Genomic DNA, 25,872 nt, shown 5'->3' with positions numbered 1-25,872 from the left:
ACGCGTGTGTCTGAGACTAGTTCAGTCAACAATATTCTGAATTACTATTTTTCCACGGAGCTACTCAGGGCCATTAGCATCATGGGGTTCATGAAACCCTCAAACCACATCTGTTCGTCCTCTCCTGTGTCACTCCAACGAGTCGACTCAATCCAATCTATCGAATTTGGCTCCTCCCAGTAGTGACATTTTAGGTATTTGAAAGTGGATATTTGTCAGTTACACAAAATATTAGATTGTTTCACTGAAAAATTATTCTTTCTCTGTTCATTTCTTGTGCATGTGCGTACAAATTCATAACAGCTAAATTAATTTGATATAAGAAACACCTGGATTCCTTGTAAATAAAAATTATACTAAAAAAATGCAGTGTATTTCATGCAAATTATTCTTTAATAAAGTGTTTAAGTATCATTGTGAGATTTAATTACCTTAATGTAACATTCAGTCTCTCTTGTGGGGATATAGGCCTAAACTTCTTCCATTTAGTGTCCTAACATAAACATGGACCAGTTAATGAGACAAGCTCATCGTAACTACTTGAGCTTATTCAATAGTACATGAAATGCTTTTCTGGATACAGGTTATGAACTTACCTTGGACAAACAGGTTGTAGATATGCAGAACGTTGTGATGCAATAAAACATAGTCTTTTTTCAGCCATGAGTGCACACCACAAAGAATCACAATTATACAACAATAGACCAAGATCTGAAAATTCTGCAATATAATCAAAAGGGCCTCTTACTTAATATTCTAGAAAACATTCAAATGAAATGATCAAAAAAAGAAAAAAAGGAAACATTATTTGAGACCTGCACTCCAATTATTTGTAAGCAATCTCACAATAAGAATAAGCCCTGCCCCCCAGCATACAAGAACAATACGTAATCCCCTCACTTTCCCAACGTGCCTCACTCCTCCCCTCAATGCCGCTCTCCCCATTAGTCACATCAGTGTTACCTCACCAGTTAGAAGCACATCAGTTGAGGGCAAGAGTTTCAAACGGACAAGATCAAGCCGTTTGAGTGAGCAACACGACAAAGAGTAAGTTACACTCTCACATTTATCTGGTTATAGATCTCTTACACATTATCCAGCATAAATATTCACCCTTATTCTTTCCATTACAGATTATACAGAAAACGACTAGGATTAACAGATTTACAGTTTTACTCGCCTGATTAAAGACCATAACATTACCGGTAACCTGTTAAAAGATTACAGCCCTATTCTGTTCAGTAAACATGTAGCCCCAACAAATTTAAACTCATCAACTGGTCATATAATTACTGACCGACTTTAAATAGAGCTTATACAAAGTATCTATTTAAAATTTTTTTTTTTGCTAGTCGCTTTACGTCGCACCGACACAGATAGGTCTTGTGGCGACGATGGGTTAGGAAAGGCCTAGGAGTTGGAAGGAAGCATCCGTAGCCTTAATTAGGGTACAGCCCCAGCATTTGCCTGGTGTGAAAATGGGAAACCATGGAAAACCATCTTCAGGGCTGCCGACAGTGGGATTCGAACTCACTATCTCCCAGATGCAAGCTCACAGCTGCGTGCCCTTGACCGCACGGCCAACTCGCCTGGTATACAAAGTATTAAAGACTGACATTTTATGCTTCTACCAAACACCAATGTGTTACTTTTAAAAATTTAGACAAGAGGACTTAAACCTCACGACAGATGTTTATGATTTATCAGTTATGTCAACTAGGACAACAGCAAGATACCATATTAAGAAAAACAGAATTTATCAGTGACATTGCAATCACAGCATACTATTAGTAATATGTTCTTGTAATTTATGTTAACCCACTGAAGATAAAACTATAGAGCTGAAACATGTATGTGTAAAAATATATCTTCGTAGATGGTATCTTGTATGGAAAATTAGGATTACAATAAATCATCTTGTTGTAGGAGTTTTCTGGGTACTGCTACAGCTCCAAATGCAGTGTGTGAAATTTTCATTTCATTAATCTGTTGCTAAATAATGGATGAACAGAAAATTTTCTCTTTCTTTTCTATGTAACTTCAAGATACAGTAGTGCACACGCAAAACCTTTTTTGTTATTCATTATATGACGACTGCTTCTTGACTGTCGTGTGTATGCACACATCAACGACTATACAGTTTAGTTGTAATGAAATTGTGGAACGTGAATGACACAACTGAACTATTGAGTTGTATCAAGAATCACTTGTATGTACTTGCCCTAGTGTTGCAAATTCCCTGCAGAATGGTGGTTGGAGTGAGTGGTTGTAATTCTTCTATGTCGTCTGATGTATATGTCAATTTCAGTTTCACAGACACATATAGCTCTTCAAAGTATAACTGAACAAATTTTACTGCTTCAGTACCAGTAGAGCAAAGTATGTTCACCGATGTATAGGAGGGAAGGTCTCCTGTTACTGTGTTCTTCTAACTGTTAAACATAGTATTAAAAGATTTGCGGAAGGGAGTGAAGTATTGTCCCTCATGTTGAAATATATGATTTAGGAAGTTGAATGTTCAGTAGAACTAGAGGACCATCCCATCAATTTATTTTGAAACGTTAGGATGTCAAATCTTATAAATCCTAACTTGTTTAATATTTAGGAAAGATAGAAGTGTTCATTGCCACTGCTGGGGACCCTCCACCCAGACCTAAATATTATCTCCACATGTGGTCAGTATCGTATGCAGGGCTAGCGACACTGAAAAGTGAAATGCACTTTGAGCACCTCAAGCTTTCAATCTGGCTGTGCTTTTCATGCTGGTCCATTATGTTCTGGTGTTAGTTAGCCTACAAAACCTGACAACAATAGCACTCAATCTGTAACACATTCACAAGCTTTGGATGATCCTAGTCCAGCAGGGTCAGCTTCTGAGTGAGTTTCCAATATACATTTTAAAGTAAGTTTCCCCACCATCTATATTTATTCTCATGCTCTCAGATCTATTGCATTTTTCAGACATTTGTCTGCTTTCCAAACTCTCATCCGTTCAAACAATTTGGGCCTTATTGACAGACCATCAGAAGATGAGAAAGTATCCAGTTTATTCCAACAACATATATCATCCAAATCAAGAATCTGTTTTGTCAAGTCAGCAACATCGTAACCTCATCATAATTAATACCTTCATTTCTCAACATCTCAGTTTAGAAATTTTCACTTCTGTTTGTAGGATTCATCAAACCATTTCACTCAGCGTGAATAAAATTATTTATAGCCTAGATCAGTGCAAAATTCCCCAATTTTACATACCAATTTTCATTAAATGCTCTTCAGCTATTTTCTCATGATTCCCGTCCGTACATACATACATACATACATACATACAGACAGAAATGATGAAAAATTAGAAAGTGCATTTCTTTGTTACTGTGGACACGACAAATACACAAATGCCATTTTTTTCAAATTCTGAACAAAGCACAGATATATATATATATATATATATATATATATATACAGATTTTCTAATAGAAGTAACTTTACTGAGCTGGATCTAATCTAAAATTAAGCAATACCATTTTCTACTTTCAGAAGGAAAGCCTAGGAGACGGAATATCAAGCCATCTAAAGGAAAAAAGGAATGGAAGCCAACCAGCAAAGCTGGAAGAATTGTTGTCCGGAATTTATCTTTTGAGGTAGGTAACTGAGACTTTTGTAAATTGTTCCATTGTGGGTATTTGTTATGATTTGCAGAGTAAAAGCAGCACAACCATCTTCTTGGAGGTAGATTTAAGCAGAAAATTGTAGTTTTGGCTCAAATTTTAGAAGTAGTCCAAGTTAGGGATGTTTAACCTACAGCTCCTGGGGTATGTGTGACCCATAGTAATATTTGTGTTTTATATATATTGTACCAGGTAATGTTTGCAACATGGGTTAGCTTAGAGTATGAGATATTAAATTTCATGGAGTGTGTGCAGTACATTAATTGGAATCTGGTACAGAGAGTGGTTTCCTTTAAAACTCATAAAAGTCTTTTATTACCAGAGTAAAAAAAACAATGTTTGGAAAGGCAAATATGATATCACGTAGTACAGTAGAGGTTAGTGTAGGCTTCTGCTTTAGGCTGGACACAAACTCTCCAATTCTCGATCACCATGTCATCATGTAGTTCCATTCGACAGCACCATGAATTTTACAGAAAAACAATATATATACAAATCTCCACCTTATCAATACAAATTTATTTTACATTAAGCAGGTAAATATAGTCAAATAGTCAAGACTAGTTTCGACCCCTAGGGGGTCATCCTCAGTTGACATGCATTAAAAATTGTATTGTTCACAAAAACATCACATATAGTGGTAAAAGCTTAGACTAATTTAGACTGATCATTAATGTTGGTATGTCTAATGCATGATTGACTAGTGTGCATCGTTCATGAAGACACATATCACCTTACTGCTACTACCATCCAATTTTTAGGTTATATAATATGGAACACACATATGTTTGTGTAACTCAACAGTGGCAAGTTCAACTATATACACAATTGGCTATTGATTAGTCACATGAAAGTACAGAACACTGGCTTGAACATTTCTGATTGAGATATCAATGCAACACCTTACTTGCATACATCCTAGAAGCTAAATTCAGTTTGTAAAGCCCATTACTTCTGATTGAAACTTAGTATGAAGTTAAAATTTGAATAAAAATATTTGCTTAATGTAGGCATTAAAATGTTGTTAAAATGGGCATATAGTCAAAAACAGTGGTATGTATGCCACACATGTCTAGTTAAAAACACATTACATTGATGTTGTTTATGTGTGGTACAACATGTACATTGATTTGGAATAAATGGGGTTTGTATATATAGTGTTCCAACAAAATGGATCCGTAATGGATGCCCATTTTAACAACATTTTAATGCCTACATTAAGCAAATATTTTTATTCAAATTTTAACTTCATACTAAGTTTCAATCAGAAGTAATGGGCTTTACAAACTGAATTTAGCTTCTAGGATGTATGCAAGTAAGGTGTTGCATTGATATCTCAATCAGAAATGTTCAAGCCAGTGTTCTGTACTTTCATGTGACTAATCAATAGCCAATTGTGTATATAGTTGAACTTGCCACTGTTGAGTTACACAAACATATGTGTGTTCCATATTATATAACCTAAAAATTGGATGGTAGTAGCAGTAAGGTGATATGTGTCTTCATGAACGATGCACACTAGTCAATCATGCATTAGACATACCAACATTAATGATCAGTCTAAATTAGTCTAAGCTTTTACCACTATATGTGATGTTTTTGTGAACAATACAATTTTTAATGCATGTCAACTGAGGATGACCCCCTAGGGGTCGAAACTAGTCTTGACTATTTGACTATATTTACCTGCTTAATGTAAAATAAATTTGTATTGATAAGGTGGAGATTTGTATATATATTGTTTTTCTGTAAAGTAATATCTATCAATACGGAAATGAAACTTATAAATAACAGCACCATGAATACCATGAAGTTCTATTCACCATTCTCCATCACCATACCTACCATGAAATTCCAGAAGATCCACTTCAACTATCCCAGGAAGACTCACGATACTGATGTAGGTTGTGATTTCTCAGTGGAAGATCAATTCTAGAAGATTCATCTAGCCAGACTTTCATTATTTAAACTATATCACTAAACTATGATGTGCAGTCTTTGGTTTAATAAATGAATTTACACTTTGATAGCTGTTAACATGATGTTCATTTTACTCCTCTCATTTGGATAAGTCCACAAGTAAAGTATTGGTTTAGAATTCCTGAATGAAATGTCACAAGTGAATTTTACACTGTTATTTCATCTTCTGATAGGCACTCTTTTAGAAGTTGTACAGATGATCGCATGTGTCAGAGAAATATGCGTCCACATAAATATCACTGAGCCATGAAAGTACAGTAACTGAGAGGATGGATAACATCGATATTCCTTAACATTAAAGAGTGGAAAACCGAGTTCGATAGCTGCCGTGGCTTTAGTGCGGCCAGTATCCAGTATTCGGGAGGTAATAGGTTCGAACCCCACTGTCGGCAGCCCTGAAAATGTTTTTCCGTGGTTTCCCATTTTCACGCCAGGCAAATGCTGGGGCTGTACCTTAATGAAGGCCATGGCCGCTTCCTTCCCACTCCTAGCCCTTTCCTGTCCCATCGTCGCCATAAGACCTATCTGTGTCGGTGTGACGTAAAGCAACTAGCAAAAAAAAAATAAGAGTGGAAAATGCTATTACCATCACTTTTTGCCCATTACAAAGCTTTCATTATACAAATTCTGGTCCATAAGTGACTTCCACATATTGTATGTTGGTACACTTTTCAATATGCCTTTGCTGGCAGAACCTAGTCTTTACAGTACACTGTCTTCAGGTATAGGCTAGAGCAATTTTGTTACTTTCATAGATCTGTCTGTCTTATCCTTGGATTTGACAATATGAAAGTGACTGAGGTATGAGCGATGCTAGTAATGCCAATCCTTATGCAGCCAGTCCCTGCTATGAACGGTGTGAAAATGTTGCTCATAGGGTCAGTTGGTGTATGCATTTTGGTGGGCTTGGCAGACTGATATGTAATGGTAACTCTGGCTCGATGAGGAAAGCAACGGGAAACTACCTTACTCCTCATTTCCCTAGTACGCCTCTTCATTGATGCCTAGGCCACCTATGACAGCTGATGGCAGAGCTGTTGAGGATCCTACCAGCGGCATCGCTGACAAACTGAACGTACATTCACTTTTAAATATCTCAGAAATGAAATAAAATAATATTTACTTTCTGGCACATATAAAATAAAATAATCAAAATGAAATCACACTAGAAAAATACAAAACTGAATAATGAAAACATAAATTTACAGGTGAAAGTTGAAACTGAACAAAGATGAAAGTTCGTGATTAGATTACATAGAATTGCAATGGGAACAGTATGCACACAAATTCTTTGCAACGCTTGCATGTATCAAGTGCTTTTCTTTCAGGCAGAGTCTGCATCTTTTCTTCTCAGGTTGCCCTCCTTCATCTTCTTGAATGGCATCTTGCTTTTGCGAGCCAATTTTCTGGCAAAGCTCTCCAGTGAATAAAGTTGCCCTTTGCTGGACATTCTTTTCAACAAGACTCCCTGACAACTTTCGAAGAAATTCTTTTTGTTTCATCTTCCCTTCAGCGTTGGCTGTGAAAATCAGTATCCAGTATTCGGGAGATAGTGGGTTTGAACCCCATTGTCGGCAGCCCTGGAAATGGTTTACCATGGTTTCCCATTTTCACACCAGGCAAATTCTGGTGCTGTACCTTAATTAAGGCCACTTCCCACTCCTAGCCCTTTCCTGTCCCATCGTCGCCATAAAACCTATCTGTGTTGGTGCGACTTAAAAGCAAATTGTAAATTGTGAAAATCATGAAAGCATGGATAGCTGCCACATTCATGATGGAAAAGAAAACAAGGGGCCACCGTTTTGTGTTTGATACAGAATAATTTAACCAAATTCAGTAAATTGAACACTGGTGAAATAGATGAGTTCATAGGCTTATTAAAATTCACATTAAGTAATAATTATTTCGTCTTTGAAAATAAAATGTACCAGCAGATAGGGTTACCTCTGGGAGCACCGTCCTTGAGTATCTTGGCGATTATATATATGGACCCCATAGAACACACAAGCATCATAGACAAAATCAAAGTCATAAAATACTGGACACGTTACGTTGACGATGTTCTAGCTATTATAGATAGTAATGTTAACGAAGGAAAGGAAATTTTGGATCTCCTGCTTTCAAAGAAAAATTTGAAGAAAGAAATCAAGACTGTCTGCGAAATAGCCATGAGAAACAGATTTAGCGTCAAGTTTATAAATAAGCTAATTAGTAAACATACAAACAAATAAGAAATAGATTGTCAGAAGTTGCTGAACATGAGAACTAATGACAGTCATTCAACGGACGACCAGGAAAGGCAACTAGTTGATGAAGAAATGGATTAAGAAATTGCATAGAATGAAATTGAAATGGCGGTAAGAAAGATAAAGAATGGAAAAACTGCTGGAATAGATGAAATTTCAGTGGAGATGATAAAGGCACCTGGAGCTGTAGGCCTGCAGTGGACATATCGAGTTCTCAGGATTGTCTGGGAGAATAAGGAAGTCCCTGAGGATTGGCAAAAAGGAAATCCCAGTTTTCAAGAAAGGTGATAAGAAAGTCTTGAAGAACTACAGGGGAATTACTCTGATATCCCATGTTGCTAAGAAAATTGAGAGGATACTGGAAAGTAGGATAAGGTTGAGGGTTGAAAATCAGATACAGGAAAATCAGTTTGGTTTCAGAAGTGGAAGGTCAACAATAGAGCCTATTTTCATTATGATACAACTAATGGAAAAGCAATGGGAGTATGGGAATGATGTGGTGATGACATTCATTGACATTGAAAAGGCATATGACAGTGTCCCCAGGACTAAAGTTTGGGACAGTCTGGTGCAAAGAAAAATTGGACAGGGATTAATAAAAATGATCATGGCAATATACAAAGGAATGTTGTAGTTGCATGCAAACACAAGTTGGCAGTATACGTTGGTAAAAAATTACTAGTGGGCTGAGACAGGGAAGTGTTCTATTGCCAATCCTGTTTGTAATAGAATGGATCACATCATGAGAGCAGCAAAAGCATCATATGGAGGAAGAGAAATGAACATCATGTTATTTACAGATGATATGATTTGGGGAGAAGAGGATATGAAATGTTCAAGAACAGTTGGATGTGGTGAATGGGAAGATCGAAGAATGTGGATTGAAAATAAGTGTAGAAAAGAGTAAAACTCTTGTTATGACTAGAGGGAGAAAGAAGGGAAAGGTCAGATTAGACTTGCAGACAAGCCCCTGGAAGTAGTGGAGATGTTCAAATACCTGGGGAGTTAAATTAATGGAGAATGCTCGACTGGATGCGGAAATTAGTAAGAGGATTCAAGCTGGAAGCTGTTTCTATCATAGTGTAAGAAATATGTTATGTGACAAGGATGTGCCAATGGAAACAAAGGAAACTATGTACAAGATGTATTACGTACCCCTAACAACTTACGGAGCTGAAACTTGCACAATGACAGAAGGATGAGAGTTGAATACAGGTAGCCAAAATGAAGTTCTTGAGGAGTATGATACAGAAGAGTAGAAGAGACAAAATAAGGAATGAGAATATCCGGGAAGAAATTGGAGTGGAAAAAATGAAAGATAGAATAGAGAAGAACTGACTAAGATGATTTGGGCACATAAAGCAAATGAGTGATAAAAGAATGCCAAAAAAAAAAGATAATGGATAATGGAAGGAAGGAGAGGCCGCGGACGACCACGATTGAGATGGAAGGACACAGTCCAATGCAGTATTAGAAAAAGAAACCTGGACTGTGACACAGTGTTGGAGGAGGAGTGGTGAAAAGACTGAAGAAAGTGGAGAGGAATCATATTTGCCCCTACCCGGCTACAACTGGATAATGGGAGATGATGATGACAAACAAGATCATAACCACTTTGACGAAGGAGTAAAAAACTTAAGAAAAGTAGCCTATGCCGCATTCAAATTTAGTAATAATAACTGTAATCACTAACGTCCTAAAAAGCAGAACCTAAAAATTGCTTTAAAAACCAGCAACATTAATGAAAAAGTAGTATTTATCCCTCACACAGTAATAGTAGCAAAAAATATACAAATTCTGTGATATATTGTCCCCGTAACTAGGTCTGCCGGTGAACAAGAGACACCTCAGGGGTGCTCAGTTCGACAAGATTGCTGACTTAATAAGTATAAGTGGCAGGATTTGACATGAGGTTCGGAAAATGAAAATATTTAAGTTTAGAAATCATATCACACATTTATTAAAATAAAATATTTGCCATCCTGATATCTATGATGATGAAAATGATCGCTATGTTACGTTCATTTATTACTGAATCTTGATTGACATAAAAAATACTAACAAATGGAGTGGTACACGTGATTTAGTTTTCCCTACAATTCTAACAGTGTTGAATATAACATATTTTTTTTGTTCGATAATTATTAATTAAATAATTTGAAAGTTATTATTTTGAAAAATGAGCTTGTTTCCTCGAATTCCTCGAACAATCTGGAAAATTGCATTAAATTTTAATGAAGTGTATAAGATAAATATTCAAGATTAACAAGTTTACTTCTTTTAACAAAATATTAGTGAAATTAATTTAATCAAAATTTTATTAACATGTGAATGAAATTTGAATTTGCTTTTGTTTCCTGATAAAGTTCATTCGAGACGTCGAGTATATCTGTTCAACGTCTTTCCCACTTATCTTCTCGTGAGAATTAACAACGAAATTTATTATCGCTTGGTCATCATAAGAACTGAAATTAGCATTATGACTCCTTGAAAAAAATCATTAAATAGAGAAAATACTTCATCAACGTGGAAACCCTGTCCACAACTATGTATAAACATCACTAAAGTGTCACAGATTATCACAACACTAATGCACAAGAAAAATGCCTTAACCCATTGAGCCCTGCATATTTGTTGGATTGAAACTGCATTGGCGCTGGGATTATTTTGGAGGAAATATAGTGTCGCTTCATATCGTGCGAAATTTCTTACTTACAAGACCATTAAAGATTTAAATATACCTGAAAACTAAAGGCTTTCATAACACAAACTGCGGAACAAGGAATACTGTAAAACATTGTATTTTATTTGCATCACGGGACCATACTCAGCCCGCCTGCTGAGCTGTAACTCAGTCTTCTCTTTGCACTTCCTCTTTGATTTCTGCATCTATTTGTTCTTCAGGAGTGTTGGTCACACTAGTACTAATATTACTACTAATTTCATTGAAAAAATTACATTCCTAATCATTATTACTTTCTAAAGGGGGTTATATATCGGTAAATATCAGTTCTATAGTGGCAGCCATCTTGTTTACAAGCGAATCTCAAAGCTAGAGATAGCCCACTTCAAACTAATATTACCAAGCACACTATCGATATATATTAGCAAAGAGCATATAACATTGCAAAGAAGGAGTCCCTACACAAATCACAAATGCAACTCACTCTGCCATCTCTTGAGGGAAAGTTGAATTACGTAGTAAAATGAGACAACGGAACAGTTCCGTGGTCCGGCGTTTGGTCCACCAAGACGAAGCAGGGAACGGTTCCGTGGCTCGGGCCCAATGAGTTAACACTAGAAAATCTCACTAAGTCTACGACTAACTACTGGAAAATTCTAAAAGAAGAAATATTTACAATATCTACACGTCACATTCAGGTAGTAATCAGTATTACCACTCTCCCGTAAATCCGTTTATAAATGTTGTTGAAAATGTAAAGTCTCAACGTGGGTACGAATTATGGCAAGGAAAAGTGAGTTCGCCTGGTATCGAACTATAACATTATTAAGATACGAGGACGGTTTGAAAAGTTCTCGGAATCACCGCTAGATGTCAGTGCTAGAGCAACGAGGTTCCCGCGCAATAATCACACATCCTTTGTGAGTGAACACGTAGCGCGTCAGTGCTCTAGCTGCAGGAGTGTGGTAGTGAGGACTCTTTGTTGTTGTTCCCGCGTAGTGATTTGTGACAATGGAAAAAACTGAGATTCGAGCAGTGATTAAATACTTTGTAAAGAAAGGTATGAAAGCAAAGGAAATTCATGCCGACTTTCAGAACACAGTGGGGGACACTGTTCCTTCATTTTCAACTGTTGCCAAGTGGACCAGTGAGTTTAAATTTGGTCGGGAGAGCTTGGATGATGATCCGCGTAGTGGACGGCCAAAAAGTGTTACGACCCCAGAATTTATCGCAAAAGTGCATAAAATGGTCATGGAGGATCGTCGACTGAAAGTGCGGGAGATTGCTGAAGCTGTAGGGATGTCTTCTGAACGGGTATATTATATTTTAACCGAAGAATTGGGTATGAAATAATTATCCGCAAGATGGGTGCCGCGGCTCTTGACATTGGACAATAAACGCACCAGATTGGAAATGTCCGAACAAAGTCTGGCCCGTTTTCAGTGCAACCAACAAGATATTTTGTGCCGGTTTGTGACTACAGATGAAACTATGCTGATTCACCACCACCAAAGAAAGCAAAGGCAGTGCGTTCGGCCGGAAAGGTGATGGCCTTAGTTTTCTGGGATGCAAAAGGCATTCTGCTGATAGATTATCTTCCTACTGGCCAAACAATTACGGGGCATTTCTATGCAAACCTCCTGGACCAACTACAGGAAAAGATACGCAAAACAAGGCCTGGTTTGGCAAGGAAAAAGGTCATCTTTTATCAGGACAGCGCTCCGCCGTATACAAGTGTTATTGCCATGGGAAAACTTTATGAACTGGGGTACGAATTGTTGCCACATCCACCTTATTCATCTGATTTGGCACCATCAGATTTTCATCTATTCCCCAAGCTGAAAATTTTCTTCGGTGGACAGAGATTTTCTACAAGGGAAGAACTGACAGCCGAATTGGAGAGGTATTGTGCAGGCCTGGAGGAATCTCATTTTCGAGATGGGATCAAGGCATTGGAACATCGCTGGATCAAATGCATTACTCTACAGGGAGACTATGTTGAAAAATAAAAGCAGTTCCACCGAGGTAAGATACTTAATTCTAGTACATTCCAAGAACTTTTCAAACCACCTACGTATTAAATTGAGGATCTATTTTCCAGACCTAAGGTCCTACAGTAAAATTTACCCATACTTTAAAATTTCGAATTACTAACTTCAATGAATTATATCGGGATAAACTTATTCCAAATTTAAAATGAATTACGGAGCACATCGATCAACATGGACTTACTCTTATCATCGGAAGACATTACTACACTGACTACACCTCGTATAATCTCGAAGATTCATTCTCTCCCTTCTACCATGATCAACATCATGTACAAAATATCGCCACATTAACACGTGAAAATTCAATATCACAAAGACTCATATCACCTGTACTACTTCCACATAAATCCACGTACAGTAACAACATCATAATGACGACTACTATCATCATAACCGTGTATCACACAATGTGTAGTCAGAAAAATTATAAGAACCTGTTATTGTCCCAAAACAAGTCTTATTCCCATTAAATTTGTCTCAATGACTAAATAATCCATTAATAATCCTATATCACAGCGCATGTACTCTAAATAAATCCATAATCTCGATTCAGAATTTTATCCTGATGACATGCTATCATTACCACGAGGCACGAGTATAAGTTCAATTTATCAAGAAAATGTAAAAAATATTGGGGAAATATTACCTTGATGAATTTAACTGACACAGATTAACTCACTATTATAATGAAATTCGGACAATAAGAAAGGATGGTTCTGATAACACATGGATAACTTCAACTGATCCGTCATTTCCGAACTCAACAACACGTGGTCAGGAATCAAACAAATATACAAAATAAGTTTCAAGTCCTATTTCACATATAAGGAAAGAATCAATGAAATATCGTGAAAATGAAATCAACTATAGACTATAAGACCAATCCAAAGAAAGAATAATAATAGAAATAAAGAGCTACAGAGAAAAGATATAAATAAGATGTTGTCGACTTAACTTATTTTGTTGTCTTCATGTCGAACTCCTGGGGTCCTCAATCACACATTCAAAGGCTGAAACCCTTGCATTTCTGCGTTGTTGACGTCGGTCTATAGACTTAGAAACTCATGATGGAATGTGTGTAGTCTCTGGCACAAACTTCTATCTTCTGGCGATGACAATGTAGAGGTCCTCTTCCACGTTTACACTCTCTGATGGTTGTTGAAACTTGTACCAAATGAATTAAGACAAATCCTGTGCACAATCCTGCAAATTATGATGAAAGGACACGCACATTTATGAGTTATCTGATGTTTTCGACGTCTGTTGGTTACACTAATTAGAGTCGTATGCTAGCACAAAGAGAAATTTCGGCAAGACCTGGAAGATACTGTTAATGAGGAAAATGTTATTATTATTGGAGATCTAAATGCGCAAGTTGGGGTAGACAGACTTGGGTACGAGAACATCATTGGTCCACATGGATTTGGACAAAGGAACCCAGAAGGAGAACAACTATTAGATCTGTGCAGAAGAAGTGATCTTATAATCAAAAATACATTCTTCAAAAAAAGAGACAGTCACAGAATAACAAGGTACAGTTGGGATGGCCAGTATAGAACATTGATTGACTACGTAATCACAAATAAAGATGGTGGCAGGTACATCACAGATGTAAAAGTCATCCCTAGTGAAAGCATGGACAGTGACCACAGATTGTTGGTAGTAGACTTCAGACATAAGACAAATGAAACGCAGAAACTTATTACGAAAAAACCAAGGATTAAAACTTGGAAGTTGCAAGAAGTCCAAATAAAGGAAGAATACAAACTAAGGATTCAACAGAGTTTGCCGAAGTGTGAAGTAACCAGCGTTAATGAAGAATGGAAGGCCTTCAAAGACACCTTTGTGGGAGAAGCCAAAAACCTATGTGGAGTTACAAGTTCCATCAAAAGAAAAAAGGAGACACCATGGTGGAATGATAGAGTGAAAACAGCGGTGAAAGAAAGAAACCAAATAAAGAAGGCACTGGACAAGGAGAAACAAAAACTGGGACAAGAACGAAATGAACAAGAAATACAAAGACTTCAAGGAGTATACAGGAACAAGAAACTTGCTGTAAAGAACATTGTAAGGGAAGAAAAAGAGAAGAAATGGAATGAGTTTGCAGACAAACTGGAAGAGGACAGTAGAGGAAATATGAAATTGCTATACAGAGTAGTGAAAAACAAGCGAAGGGATCAAGAGACCATAAAAGCAATAGAACGTGATGATGGAACTCTGGCACAAGAAGAGGGAGAAATTAAACAAGAACACAAGATCTATTTCAAAAAGCTGCTGAATGGAGATACAGAAAACATAACAACGGATAGAGGAGAGCCAAGTCGAGGAACCACAACTGAACCACCAATTACATGGCTTGAGGTTGAAAATGCGCTCAAGAGCATGAAGAAAGGAAAGGCAGTGGGCGTAGATGAACTAAGTGCAGATATGCTGAAAGCAGCGGGAGTTCCAGGAATCCAATGGCTCTATAGACTGCTCAACAAGATATGGGAGGAAAATACTATTCCTGAGGACTGGAAGATGGGCATCATTGTACCTCTGTTCAAGAAAGGAAGCCGACGAAAATGTACTAATTACTGTGGTATCACACTACTGTCTCATGTCCTGAAAATATCGGAAAAAATTATAGAGACCAGAATCAGAGATATTGTTGAACCAATTTTGGAAGAAGAGCAGTATGGTTTCAGACCAGGAAGGTCAACTACAGACCTTATATTTGCAATTAGGATGCTAATGGAAAAATACTGGGAGAAGAACAAGCCTTTATTCCTAATATTTGTGGACATTGAGAAAGCATACGATAGTGTACCAAGGGAAAGAATTTGGCAATGCATGAAAGAACTTCAAGTGCGAGACAGCCTCATAGACAAAGTGAAAATGTTGTATAGTGGGAACAGAAGCTGTATTCAAGTAGGATGTGGTTTGTCGGACTGGTTTGAAACAAAGAGGGGAGTGCAGCAGGGCAGCTCATTGTCACCACTTCTATTTATTATTGTAATGGATGTAGTAATGAAATCTATTAAAAGGAAAGAACATGGAGATATCAAAGCCTTCACATTTGCAGATGATGTTGCGATCTGGAGTGACTCAGAAGAGGAATTGGGAGAGAGAATACAAAGCTGGAATGAGGAGTTTAAGAAATATGGTTTAAACATCAGCAAGACCAAGATGGTGGTGATGAAACTGTATGGGGAAGGAGCAGAACCAATAGTCATGTTAAATGAAGCTCAACTGGACAGCGTTCCAGTTTTCAAATACTTGGGTAGTGTTATATCAAATGACAACCTAGCAAAACATGAGGTGAACAATCGAATCAATAAGGCAGCACAATTTTACCACCAGGTAAGACACCTGCTGTGGGATGAGCAAATACCCATGAAAACAAAAATGACATTGTACAAGTCCTATTATACACCAATTCTTACATACAGTCTCAAAACCACAACACTGACCAATAGAGATAATTCCAAACTTCAGGCAGCTGAAATGAAATTCCTACGCACTATGATCCAGAAAACCAGGAAAGACAAGATTAGGAATGAGAAAATTAGAGAAGAAGTAGGAATAGACAATTCTCTCCTAAATAAGATTCAGATATCAAGACTGAAGTGGTTTGGTCACATGAAGAGGATGCCAGTAAACAGAACTGCAAGGAAGGAATTTGACAGAAAGGTAGAAGGAAGACGACCCGTGGGAAGGCCACGAAGGAAATGGATAGATTTAGTTAAGAGCGATGTAATGCTGAGAGGTCATGATTGGGACAAGTTTGTGGAGGAAGAATGGTACAAGGACAGGATGAGATGGAGGAGGCTCATATACCACACCTGGGAAACTGGAGATGGTTTAGGATGATGATGATGATGATGATGCTAGCACAATCTGAAGTAAAAGTTGAGCATAGGAAATGAGTCCAATGTCCCTGTCGTTGACAGTATCCCCACTGACATTCTGCAATGAAATAAAGCTGGCGAAGTGAACTAAGTGACAGACGTGAGTGAATAACAAGTATGCGAGTATGTGAGAACTTGTATACGTATGACTCGTTTTAAGTGCCGTCGTGCAGCACTCGTTGTAGGAAGTAAAGTCAATTCAAGTACTGAATTCTAATTGGTTTCATTAAATAACTTCACCTTAATTCCTGCCGAAATATCATTCAAATTAAATAAAAATTCAATTGCTAATTATTACACTTCACACGTGACATCATTAACACCGTCCAGTCAATATCATTCTTGTATACTTTCTTATTTACGCATATCACACCATCGAAGATATTATAAATATTTCCTTTTGCTATAAATTCATTGTGACTGCAGACGAACATATTCTCTCTATTTTCATCTCTCGTCCACTCTTTTTTAATTTTTTTATTTCTCGAGTCGCTAAGCTCCCCTTTCAGGCTAGAAACAGGTCACCACGTGACTCAAGGACGCACGCGCCATACCGACAAAGCTAGCCCAGTGACACACTGGGCCATATTCACTCAACCGAGACCTGCATACGGTCACATCATAAACTGGAATGCCAGGGATGCGGTTCAACTTATGTCGGACAAACTGGCAGGTCATAAGATATACAGAACACTGCAACGGTTTAAAATATAATTGTTTCTCTGCCATCAGTAACCATCACAAAGACCATAATCATAATTATACCACAGTAGATCAAGATTTAAAACTTCTACAATGTGAGCATAAAGGTCCACTACTTAATATCTTAGACAATTTTTACATTAGTATGGATAAATACAAGAATCCAGCCCTCAACTTAAATGAGATAAATGAAATAATGAACATAATATGGGAAACTTTCATTCCTATTATTTGTAGTAAAAAACAAGACCAGAAAAATTCACAATTATTACACTCAGTTTCAGCCACCACCCCTATAATTCCGCATGCTCCCACACACCTGCAAGTCCCGCCCCATTTCTCCACTCCACTTCCTCCTAACAACACGTCGCATGTCTCTTGAGAGCTGGACTCTGTAGTAAGAGAACACGGGTGACACTAGCGGCCACATAACGTAAGTTAATTTTGTTCGTCAAACTTACCTTAAATGTTTCTTGTCAGTCACCATTTTTAAATTCATAACTTGATTTTTATTATCCACTTTACAGACTAAAAAACAGGCGCTTCAACTTCAGTAACAACTTACGTATGTCAGCCTATGACTGAACATAATAATTAAGTCAACAGTGTACAGATATCAGTTGAACTGCATCAGGGAACAACTAGAATATTACAACAAAAAGGCCTCCAGCTCAAAAACTGTTTTAATGGCCATCATCTCATATTTTAAATTTACATCATGTTTTTAAGGAAAAATATTTTAACTAGCACTTCATATTGTGTGTATGTTTTTTAGTTTATTATATATATTTTTTACTGAGATTGACCCTATGTCGGGTCGAAACATGTCTGTCTAAAATTTCATCTTAATTGGATGTAATATTGAGTATTGACTAGAAGGATAATCAACACAATTTTGTACAATTTGTAAGAAAAATAATTACTCTGTATGGAATGCACAAAATGTTTACAACCCCTAATACAAGACATCTAAGAATTTCATCTAGACCACCAAGGATATCAAGAAATACTTACTGTTTCCAAGCTGAAGAATCAAGCATCATTGTTTGCAAATTGTATTTTTTGGATACCTTGCAAATTTCGTGTGGGTGAATGACAAAATACATAACTGAGTACTAGTTGGGTCTCAGTGTAAAATGTACACTGTTTCAACACAATAGGACAACATTTGTTTGTTTGTATTTCTAGTTATAAACAAAATGCCTAATTTTCAGCAGGTATGGTCACTGCAAATGTTAAAAACATGTAAATGCAAACAGAACTTCAGAACAGTTTAGTCTACATTTTGAGGCCACACTCATTTTTTTGTAGTACATTCATATTTTAATGTGAGTGAAATGATTCAAAGCAAAGAACGTGGTAGCCAACATGAAGTTTTTTTGCACTGTTTCCTGGCTGCTTAACCACATAATGCACGCATACATTCATACTCTGTCTTCATGCAATAGGATGCGGAGCGGCATAAGATGAAGTATATGCCCTAACTATGTACCATGTGAACTTGAGTAGGTCTGCATATAATTTCTCTTCTTTGTCCTTTTGTGTCAAATGGTTAAGTTACCATGCATTGTTCATGTAGATGTTGAGAAGGGACACAGTTAGAAGCCAGTACCATTTCTTGTTTTTGATGCTGATGCGGTAACAATAAACATTTTGATCCAATCAGTTGGATTTTCCATCATTGGAATAACTTGGAGATGTTCACATTACTGGACTAGCTGCTTCTTCACTAACTGCACTGACTTCATTTTCATTACACCAATATACCATTTTCAGTTAACATATATCCGTACACGACTCATCCCTATCCCTGTCACTGTGAAAAGCATTTTCTTTATTCTTTGTGTAGCATCTAATTCCTCCAGGATACTAATGATGTGCTGAACAGTCAATCTGAGAAGAATGAATGAAAACACACTATTTCAGTACTGAAGTAATCCCATTCGCATCCACTGTTGACGTTGATATGGTAATTTTTTGCTCTACAGGAGAAAAAAATTTATCAGTATACCACAAATAAATTTAAAATATACTAAATGCATGTTTCATTATTACATTTAATATATAAGTTCAGTTTTACTAATAATAGTAGCTATATAACAACAAAACAGTTCTCACTGCGATGGAAGCCACACCTCTTGGCGGTAAATGGAATGATATTTTACACCTAAGTCACTTGATCAGGTGCGAAACTGAGAATCTCGTGTTTTTATGTTGTGTAATCACTTTCCTGCTTCCCTGTCCTCTTTTCTTTTAAATCCTTTTCACCCCATCTACTTTATTCTTCCCTGTTCCTTTCTCAACTTGGGTGGAAACTCACAGTACAAGAGTAACTTTTATTCTACTTAGAATTCTACTTTGTTATGTGATTCTCTTTTTTAAATAATTAAATAAATAAATAAATAGGAAAAGTGCACAATGTGCAGGAATACAATAGTTAACAATAGTTATTAGGACAGTCACTGTCCCTCACTGCAAAGCATTTTTAATTAACACTTACTTTCACTGCATATCATTGTGTGATATCGATCACAACTTCTGTTGCACAAAGCACAAACACAGGTGATGTCGGGATCGTGATATTCTCTTTTTTCCAACTTTATTGTTTATGTATATCTTCAAAACTGTACTCTTTTTTTGTTATATTGTGTTCTTTCCGCTTGACTTTTATAAGTTTTGATGTACAACTAGTTACGGTTGTATATAGTTCTGTAGTTCTACATAGTTTAAGTTTATGATAGGTTACTTTATGAGATTAGTATTTAGTTATTTATCATTCTAATTCTGTTACTGGTTAAGTGTAAGATGACGACTGCTGTCCCTAACTTTCCCAGGATAAATGATCTATCTACCCATCTATCAAGTGTCAAACAATGAACTCGAAAGAATGCACATCAGAAATGTTCTGTTTGTCTATACAAGATCAACAATATTCAGATATTCATGTCGACAAATGTCAACTGTGGGCAAATATGGGTTAAATATATGACTCGTGTACAACTTGTACAAAGAGCAGAAACTTCGAAAAGAACTTGTCACCCGTTGAAGAAGCAATTTATCGACAAATGTTCAACAATGATTCAATTTGCATTTTTATTCACTGTTGAAGAATGCCTGTGCCAAGTGTGATGCTTTCAAGAACAAACTGTTAGCTACTGATGAAGAGTAAGAAAAGGTTAAATTGGATGTAGAACATGAACTCCACCTCGGAGCGGCAGAGAAACAAGATGTGAAGAAAGCTAGGAAGGATGATTCATTTTATACATTTATGTTTGACCCCCTCCATGGCATACTATAAGAGGAATATATATGTTTACAACTTATGTTGCCATGAAGTAGGCTCTGATCTCATTTTTATGTGTGCTTGGAATGAGACGATTGGTTCTCGAGGGTCACAAATAATCGATTCTTGTATTCGACAACACATATAAACATGAGGTTGTACATCGAGGAATTTTGTCATATACAGTGATGCCTGCACCAGTCAAAACCAAGATGGCGAATTTGTTTTGTTCCTCACGAAGTTGATACAAACCAAGATTAGCAGTATCAAAATCAATGATTGTACATTTACAGTCAACAGGCATTCGCTTTTGCCCAGTGATTCCAATTTAGGGTTGATTGAACTGTTTGCAAAACACTAAACCACTTATGTACTAAATGATTGGTATGATGCTATAATGGAATGCAGAAAATTAAAGGTTTGTTTCATCGAATGAAAATTTCTCAAAACAAGATTTTAAATCTGTTGCCAGCCTGGAACAATGTATCACAAGGAGAAAAATGAAAGAAACTCTCCATTCAACTAGCTGAAAATGCAGTGGATCAGGAATTTAAATGACCAGCCCTATACCCTATTCTACAAAGAAAACTTGGATAAATTTCCCATTTTCTTTGTTGAATTTGAAACCAGCAGACATGTTGTAGACCATCCTTCATCGGGCATGTGGCTGAAGAAATGTTGTACCCACAACCAAGAAAACTTTTGAGGAAGAAGAGAGAGGACATGATTGTGGTACTCAACTTTAAATCTATTGGAAGTTTTATAATAATTAGTGCTGCATTCACACTGAATTTCCAGTTTTTTTTTACCATTTTCCTACTGTAATCATTTTGATTCTGCTGTAATGGAGATGCAAACGATTTTAATATTCCACATACATTTTTCATTAACAGGCTACAGAAGATGGTATAGAAGAACATTTCTTACAATATGGAGATATTAGGGATGTAAAATTGCTCCGCCGGCAAGATGGCAAACTGGTTGGATGTGGATTTGTTCAATTTACCAGGAAAGAGGCTGCTGAAGAAGCTATCAAGAATTGCAATGGGAAACTGTATATGGGTAAGTACTGTTTTAAAAAACTCTTCATCAGACTCATAATTGTATAGTAAAAACAAAAATCATTAATTGTAAAATCAGTTTCTTTAATGTTTGTTGTTTCACAATCTGAGAGTGGGTTACTGTTTGGACTGTTAGTGAGAAAATGTGTGGTTTTTCATTTGATCGAATGTTTCATATGAAAGCATTGCTTTTGATCGTTCAATTCCTACTGATGTCATTGTAATGTATGTTAATTTCAGTTGGGAAAACCACTAAGACAGTCTTTTTGAGGACGTAAAAAGGCAGGTGGAGTGTGTGTGTCTACTATTATAATGAAAGCTCCCCAACCTGATTGTGACTGATGGTATGCAAGCAGGTCTACCATTACAGTGAAAATTCCTTAACTCAGTCTTCATATGAGAAAAGATGTTTGGTGACCTCCCCGTCGCATTTCTAGGGTAACGTTAAGAGCTATGCAATTTCCTACAATCTTGCTCACAACGTGTTCACTACCTAACTTAGAATTCTGTATACAATGTAGAATTCCATAGCGAAGCACGGGTACATCAGCTAGTAGTAAATATTTGTATAAAATTTGACCTTATTTATATTTAAGCTAAATCCAAAATGCAGAATTGAGATTTGGGTGTTTTGAATACATATGAACTTTTAATGTATAGGGCCTACTCAGCTTTTCTGAGTAAATACTCTACTTCATCGTTTTTCAACCTGTGGCCAGCGGCACGTGAAGATCGGACACCTGGTTTGCAGGCAGAATTAAAAATTAAATTCTATTGAATTTAAAATATCAGCATCGGCGGTGGAGGCTTTAACTCGTTTCTGAGTAATTAACTTCTTCCAATAAATTCACTTCTGACTGTGGATGTACTTTCGATAGTTGAACAGACCAATTCTAGCATGGAACAAGCGTCCACACAGATTGCATAGAATTGTTGGAGGTGGGCGTGGTTGTGCTGCACGGAGTTTTCATGCTTCCCTCCTGGCCTCTTCACATGTAGGTCATTCCCCTGCATACAGTTGACAGCAGCCCTTCAAACAGATTGACAGCAACGGGGATGGTCCGGTGCGAGATTGTACAGTCTTGAGAAAGCATGTGCCAGGTTTGTGGATTAAGACCTGTCATCTTCATAGTGTACTTAAGCTGGTCCTTGTAGCGCCTCATGGGGGGCACTACGATGTCTGATGCTGGAACAAAATTCGCCATACAGGATTTAACGTGGAAATCTGGTATCGCTCATCCGACGAACATGGCCAATCCTTCTAATCTGATGACAAATGATGGACGATTCTATGCTCTTGGCATGCGCTTTCTCAAGACAGCAATGTTGTTGACATGGTCTTCCCTTTTGATCCTAAGGATGGATTGAAGTTTTTATTGGTGGAAACACTCAAGCTCAAGGGTCCAAGTTTGACAACTATACAGCAATGTTGTGATGACAACAGCGTGCTACACCATGAATTTCGTCTTCATGGCCAGGTCTTTATTCATGAACAAAATGAAACTTCACGTGTTGAGAGGGTATTTGATTTTATTACAGTGATTACAAAATCAAGTCAAATTTACAAAGAACTTGGTAGTACAAGCCTACTTATCAGTATCACAATGCACCCACTCTGGCCTGGATGCATTCATGGATTGGTTAGTGGAGGGAGGTGGAAATGTAGTAACCACTCTGGCCTATGCTGACGACTTGGTCTTAATGGCAGATTGTGCTGAAAGGCTGCAGTCTAATTTCTTGGAACTTGAAATTAGGTGCAATGAGTATGGTATAAAAATTAGCCTTTCCAAGACTAATTTGATGTCAGTAAGTAAGAAATCCAAGAGAAATGAATGTCAGATTGGGGATACAAAGCTGGCCAGGTAGATCATTTTAAGTACTGTATTTAGGATGCGTGTTCTCCTAGAATGGTACTATATTAAGTGAGATTGAATCAAGGTGCAGTAAAGCTAATGCAGTGAACTTGCAGTTGCAGTCAGCAGTATTCTGTAACAAGGAAGTCAGCTCCCAGACAAAATTATCTTTACGTTGGTCTGTTTTCAGACCAGCTTTGCTTTACGGGAGTGGAAGATGGGTGGCTTAAGGATATCTTATGAATAACTTAGAAGTAACAGACATGAAAGTAGTGAGAATGATTGCTGGTACAAACAGGTGCGAACAATGAAAGGAGGGTACTCAGAAAGAGGAGATAAAGGCTACATTAGGAATTAAATCGATAGATGAAGCTGTATGCATAACTGGCTTCGGTGGTGGTGTCTTGTGAGGCAAATGGAGAATGATAGGTTACCTATGAGAATAATGGGCTCTGTTATGAAGGGTAAGAGAAGTAGAGGGAGACGAAGATGACAATGATCAGATTCAGTTTCTAAGAATTTAAAGATAAGTGGTATAGAACTAAAGGAGGCCACAGAACTAGTTGACAAATAGAGGATTGTGGTGGCATTTAGTAAATTCACAAAGTTTGCAGACTGAACCACCAGAATTAAAAATTGTGGTCAAGAGCACTATAAGGCTAGTTAATTTTATTAAGTCTCGATCATTAAATAACAGATTATCTTCCGTTTTGTGCGACGAAATGGTCAGTGAATACATGCAACTTTTGCTTCATTCTGAAATTTGCTGGCTTTCTAGGGAAAAAGTATTAGCAAGGCTATTTCTATTAAGGCACAAAGTTTTATTGTTCATAAATGAAGAATGAATCCTGACAGATTAACTAAACAGATCTTCTTAAAAAAAAAAAAAAAAGGCTAAACCCAATTGGTTTAAGGAAGTTGAAAAGGATCTGAGAGATCTTAAGATTACCAAACTCATGTTAAAGAATGGTACAGCCAAAACCGTGACCAAAGACAAAACTAAGAGGTTCCATGTTAAGAACAACACCAGAAATCTGATTCAGATATCATAGGAGGAAAGGAGGAGGAGATCAGTTAGAATGAAGAACTATTGGGAGAAGAAAAGAGCACAAGCATCTAAGAAGTGATTGATCTGACATACCCCAAAGATGGGTGATTCGAAATGAAGAAGAAGAAGATAATTCTGATTTTGCACGCATTGTTGATGAAGCATGGTTGTTAGCCTTATCCTATCTCTCTGATATTTTTTTTCTAAATGAAATAAATCTCTGTCTTTAGGGAAATTTTTTAACTGTTCATGATGCCTACAGCAAAATAAAGGCATTCAAGAAAGAAAAAGACTTACATTATGGATTACTGTAGTTACACAAAGGACAGGAAATTCACATCTCTTCCAACAATGGAATACTTTCAAAATAGAAACTGATATTTGTGTCAATTTTGAGTTTCTTGACAGGATTTGTAACCACCTGAAAACTGTAAAACAAACATTTGAAACATATTTTCCAATCAACTTTTGTGAGAAATTTATGTGGTTCCACGACCCATATTAGGCTTACGATTTAGTGATGGGACATTTGATTCATTTTACTGAATCGATTCATTTGATTCCATTCACGTTGCTGAATCGATACAGTGATCCGATTCACGGCACATTAGTCACCGCTCCTACTGCATCTGTGTAGTATGTATTGGTAAGACAGCAGCAACAGCATTCAGTGCTCGCAGCTGCCATCTGGTCTTCATACTATGAACTTCTTTCTTAGGAAAAAAAAATGCTAGTCACTCTAATACATCAAAGACTTCCGGCATCATAGGATGGGAAAGGTCTAGGATTAGGAAGGTAGCACCCATGGCCTTAATTAAATCCCCTGGTGTGAAAATGGGGAAACTACGGAAAACCGTCTTAACGGCTGCCGTGATCTTGTGAATTCCATTGACGTAAGTAAAAGTGGAGAAAGAGTCATGTTTAGATGGTTCTTTTTTAAGTGTGGTCTTGGGGCGAAATTTATGTTTGTTGATGATATTTTCTATAAAATGGCTATTGAAGCCATTGAATCTGGCAATGTGATGGATAGTATTCAATTCGATATGAAGATCTTTCTTATTCATAGGTACGTTGAATGCTCTATGTACAAGACTGTTAAAGGTTGCTTTTTTGTGAGGGAGGGGGTGAGCTGAATCTTGTCGGATTGTGACTGCCGATTGAGTGGGTTTTCTGTAAATCTTGTAGGTTAAAGATTCCTGTTGTCTAGTGATGGTAAGATCCAGAAAATTGATTTTTTTTGTCTACTTCTGACTCCAAGGTAAATTTAATATGGGGATCAATGTTGTTAAGTGCTTGAAGTTTTAAAGAAAAAAGGTATGAAAATAGCCCTTAAAACCAACAACAACAACAACACACATCTTACATAACACATCACATATTAATAAAATAAACAGGTACGCAAAATCA

General features: G+C 37.0%; 1 protein-coding gene across 1 annotated transcript in view; it reads left to right on the top strand.

The window, feature by feature from the left end:
* Positions 1–25,872, top strand: part of LOC136866306 (RNA-binding protein 28) — a 188,006-nt gene that overhangs the window by 2,312 nt on the left and 159,822 nt on the right. The window contains exons 2-3 of the mRNA XM_067143149.2: positions 3,538–3,641; positions 21,397–21,565. Of these exons, the coding sequence (XP_066999250.2) occupies positions 3,538–3,641; positions 21,397–21,565 (273 nt within the window). The remainder of the gene's footprint in view (positions 1–3,537; positions 3,642–21,396; positions 21,566–25,872) is intronic.

Source organism: Anabrus simplex, chromosome 3 (assembly GCF_040414725.1).
Source record: "Anabrus simplex isolate iqAnaSimp1 chromosome 3, ASM4041472v1, whole genome shotgun sequence".
NCBI lineage: Eukaryota > Metazoa > Arthropoda > Insecta > Orthoptera > Tettigoniidae > Anabrus > Anabrus simplex.
The sequence above is the reverse complement of the archived record's forward strand: the minus strand, read 5'-3'. Positions and strand labels throughout refer to the sequence as shown.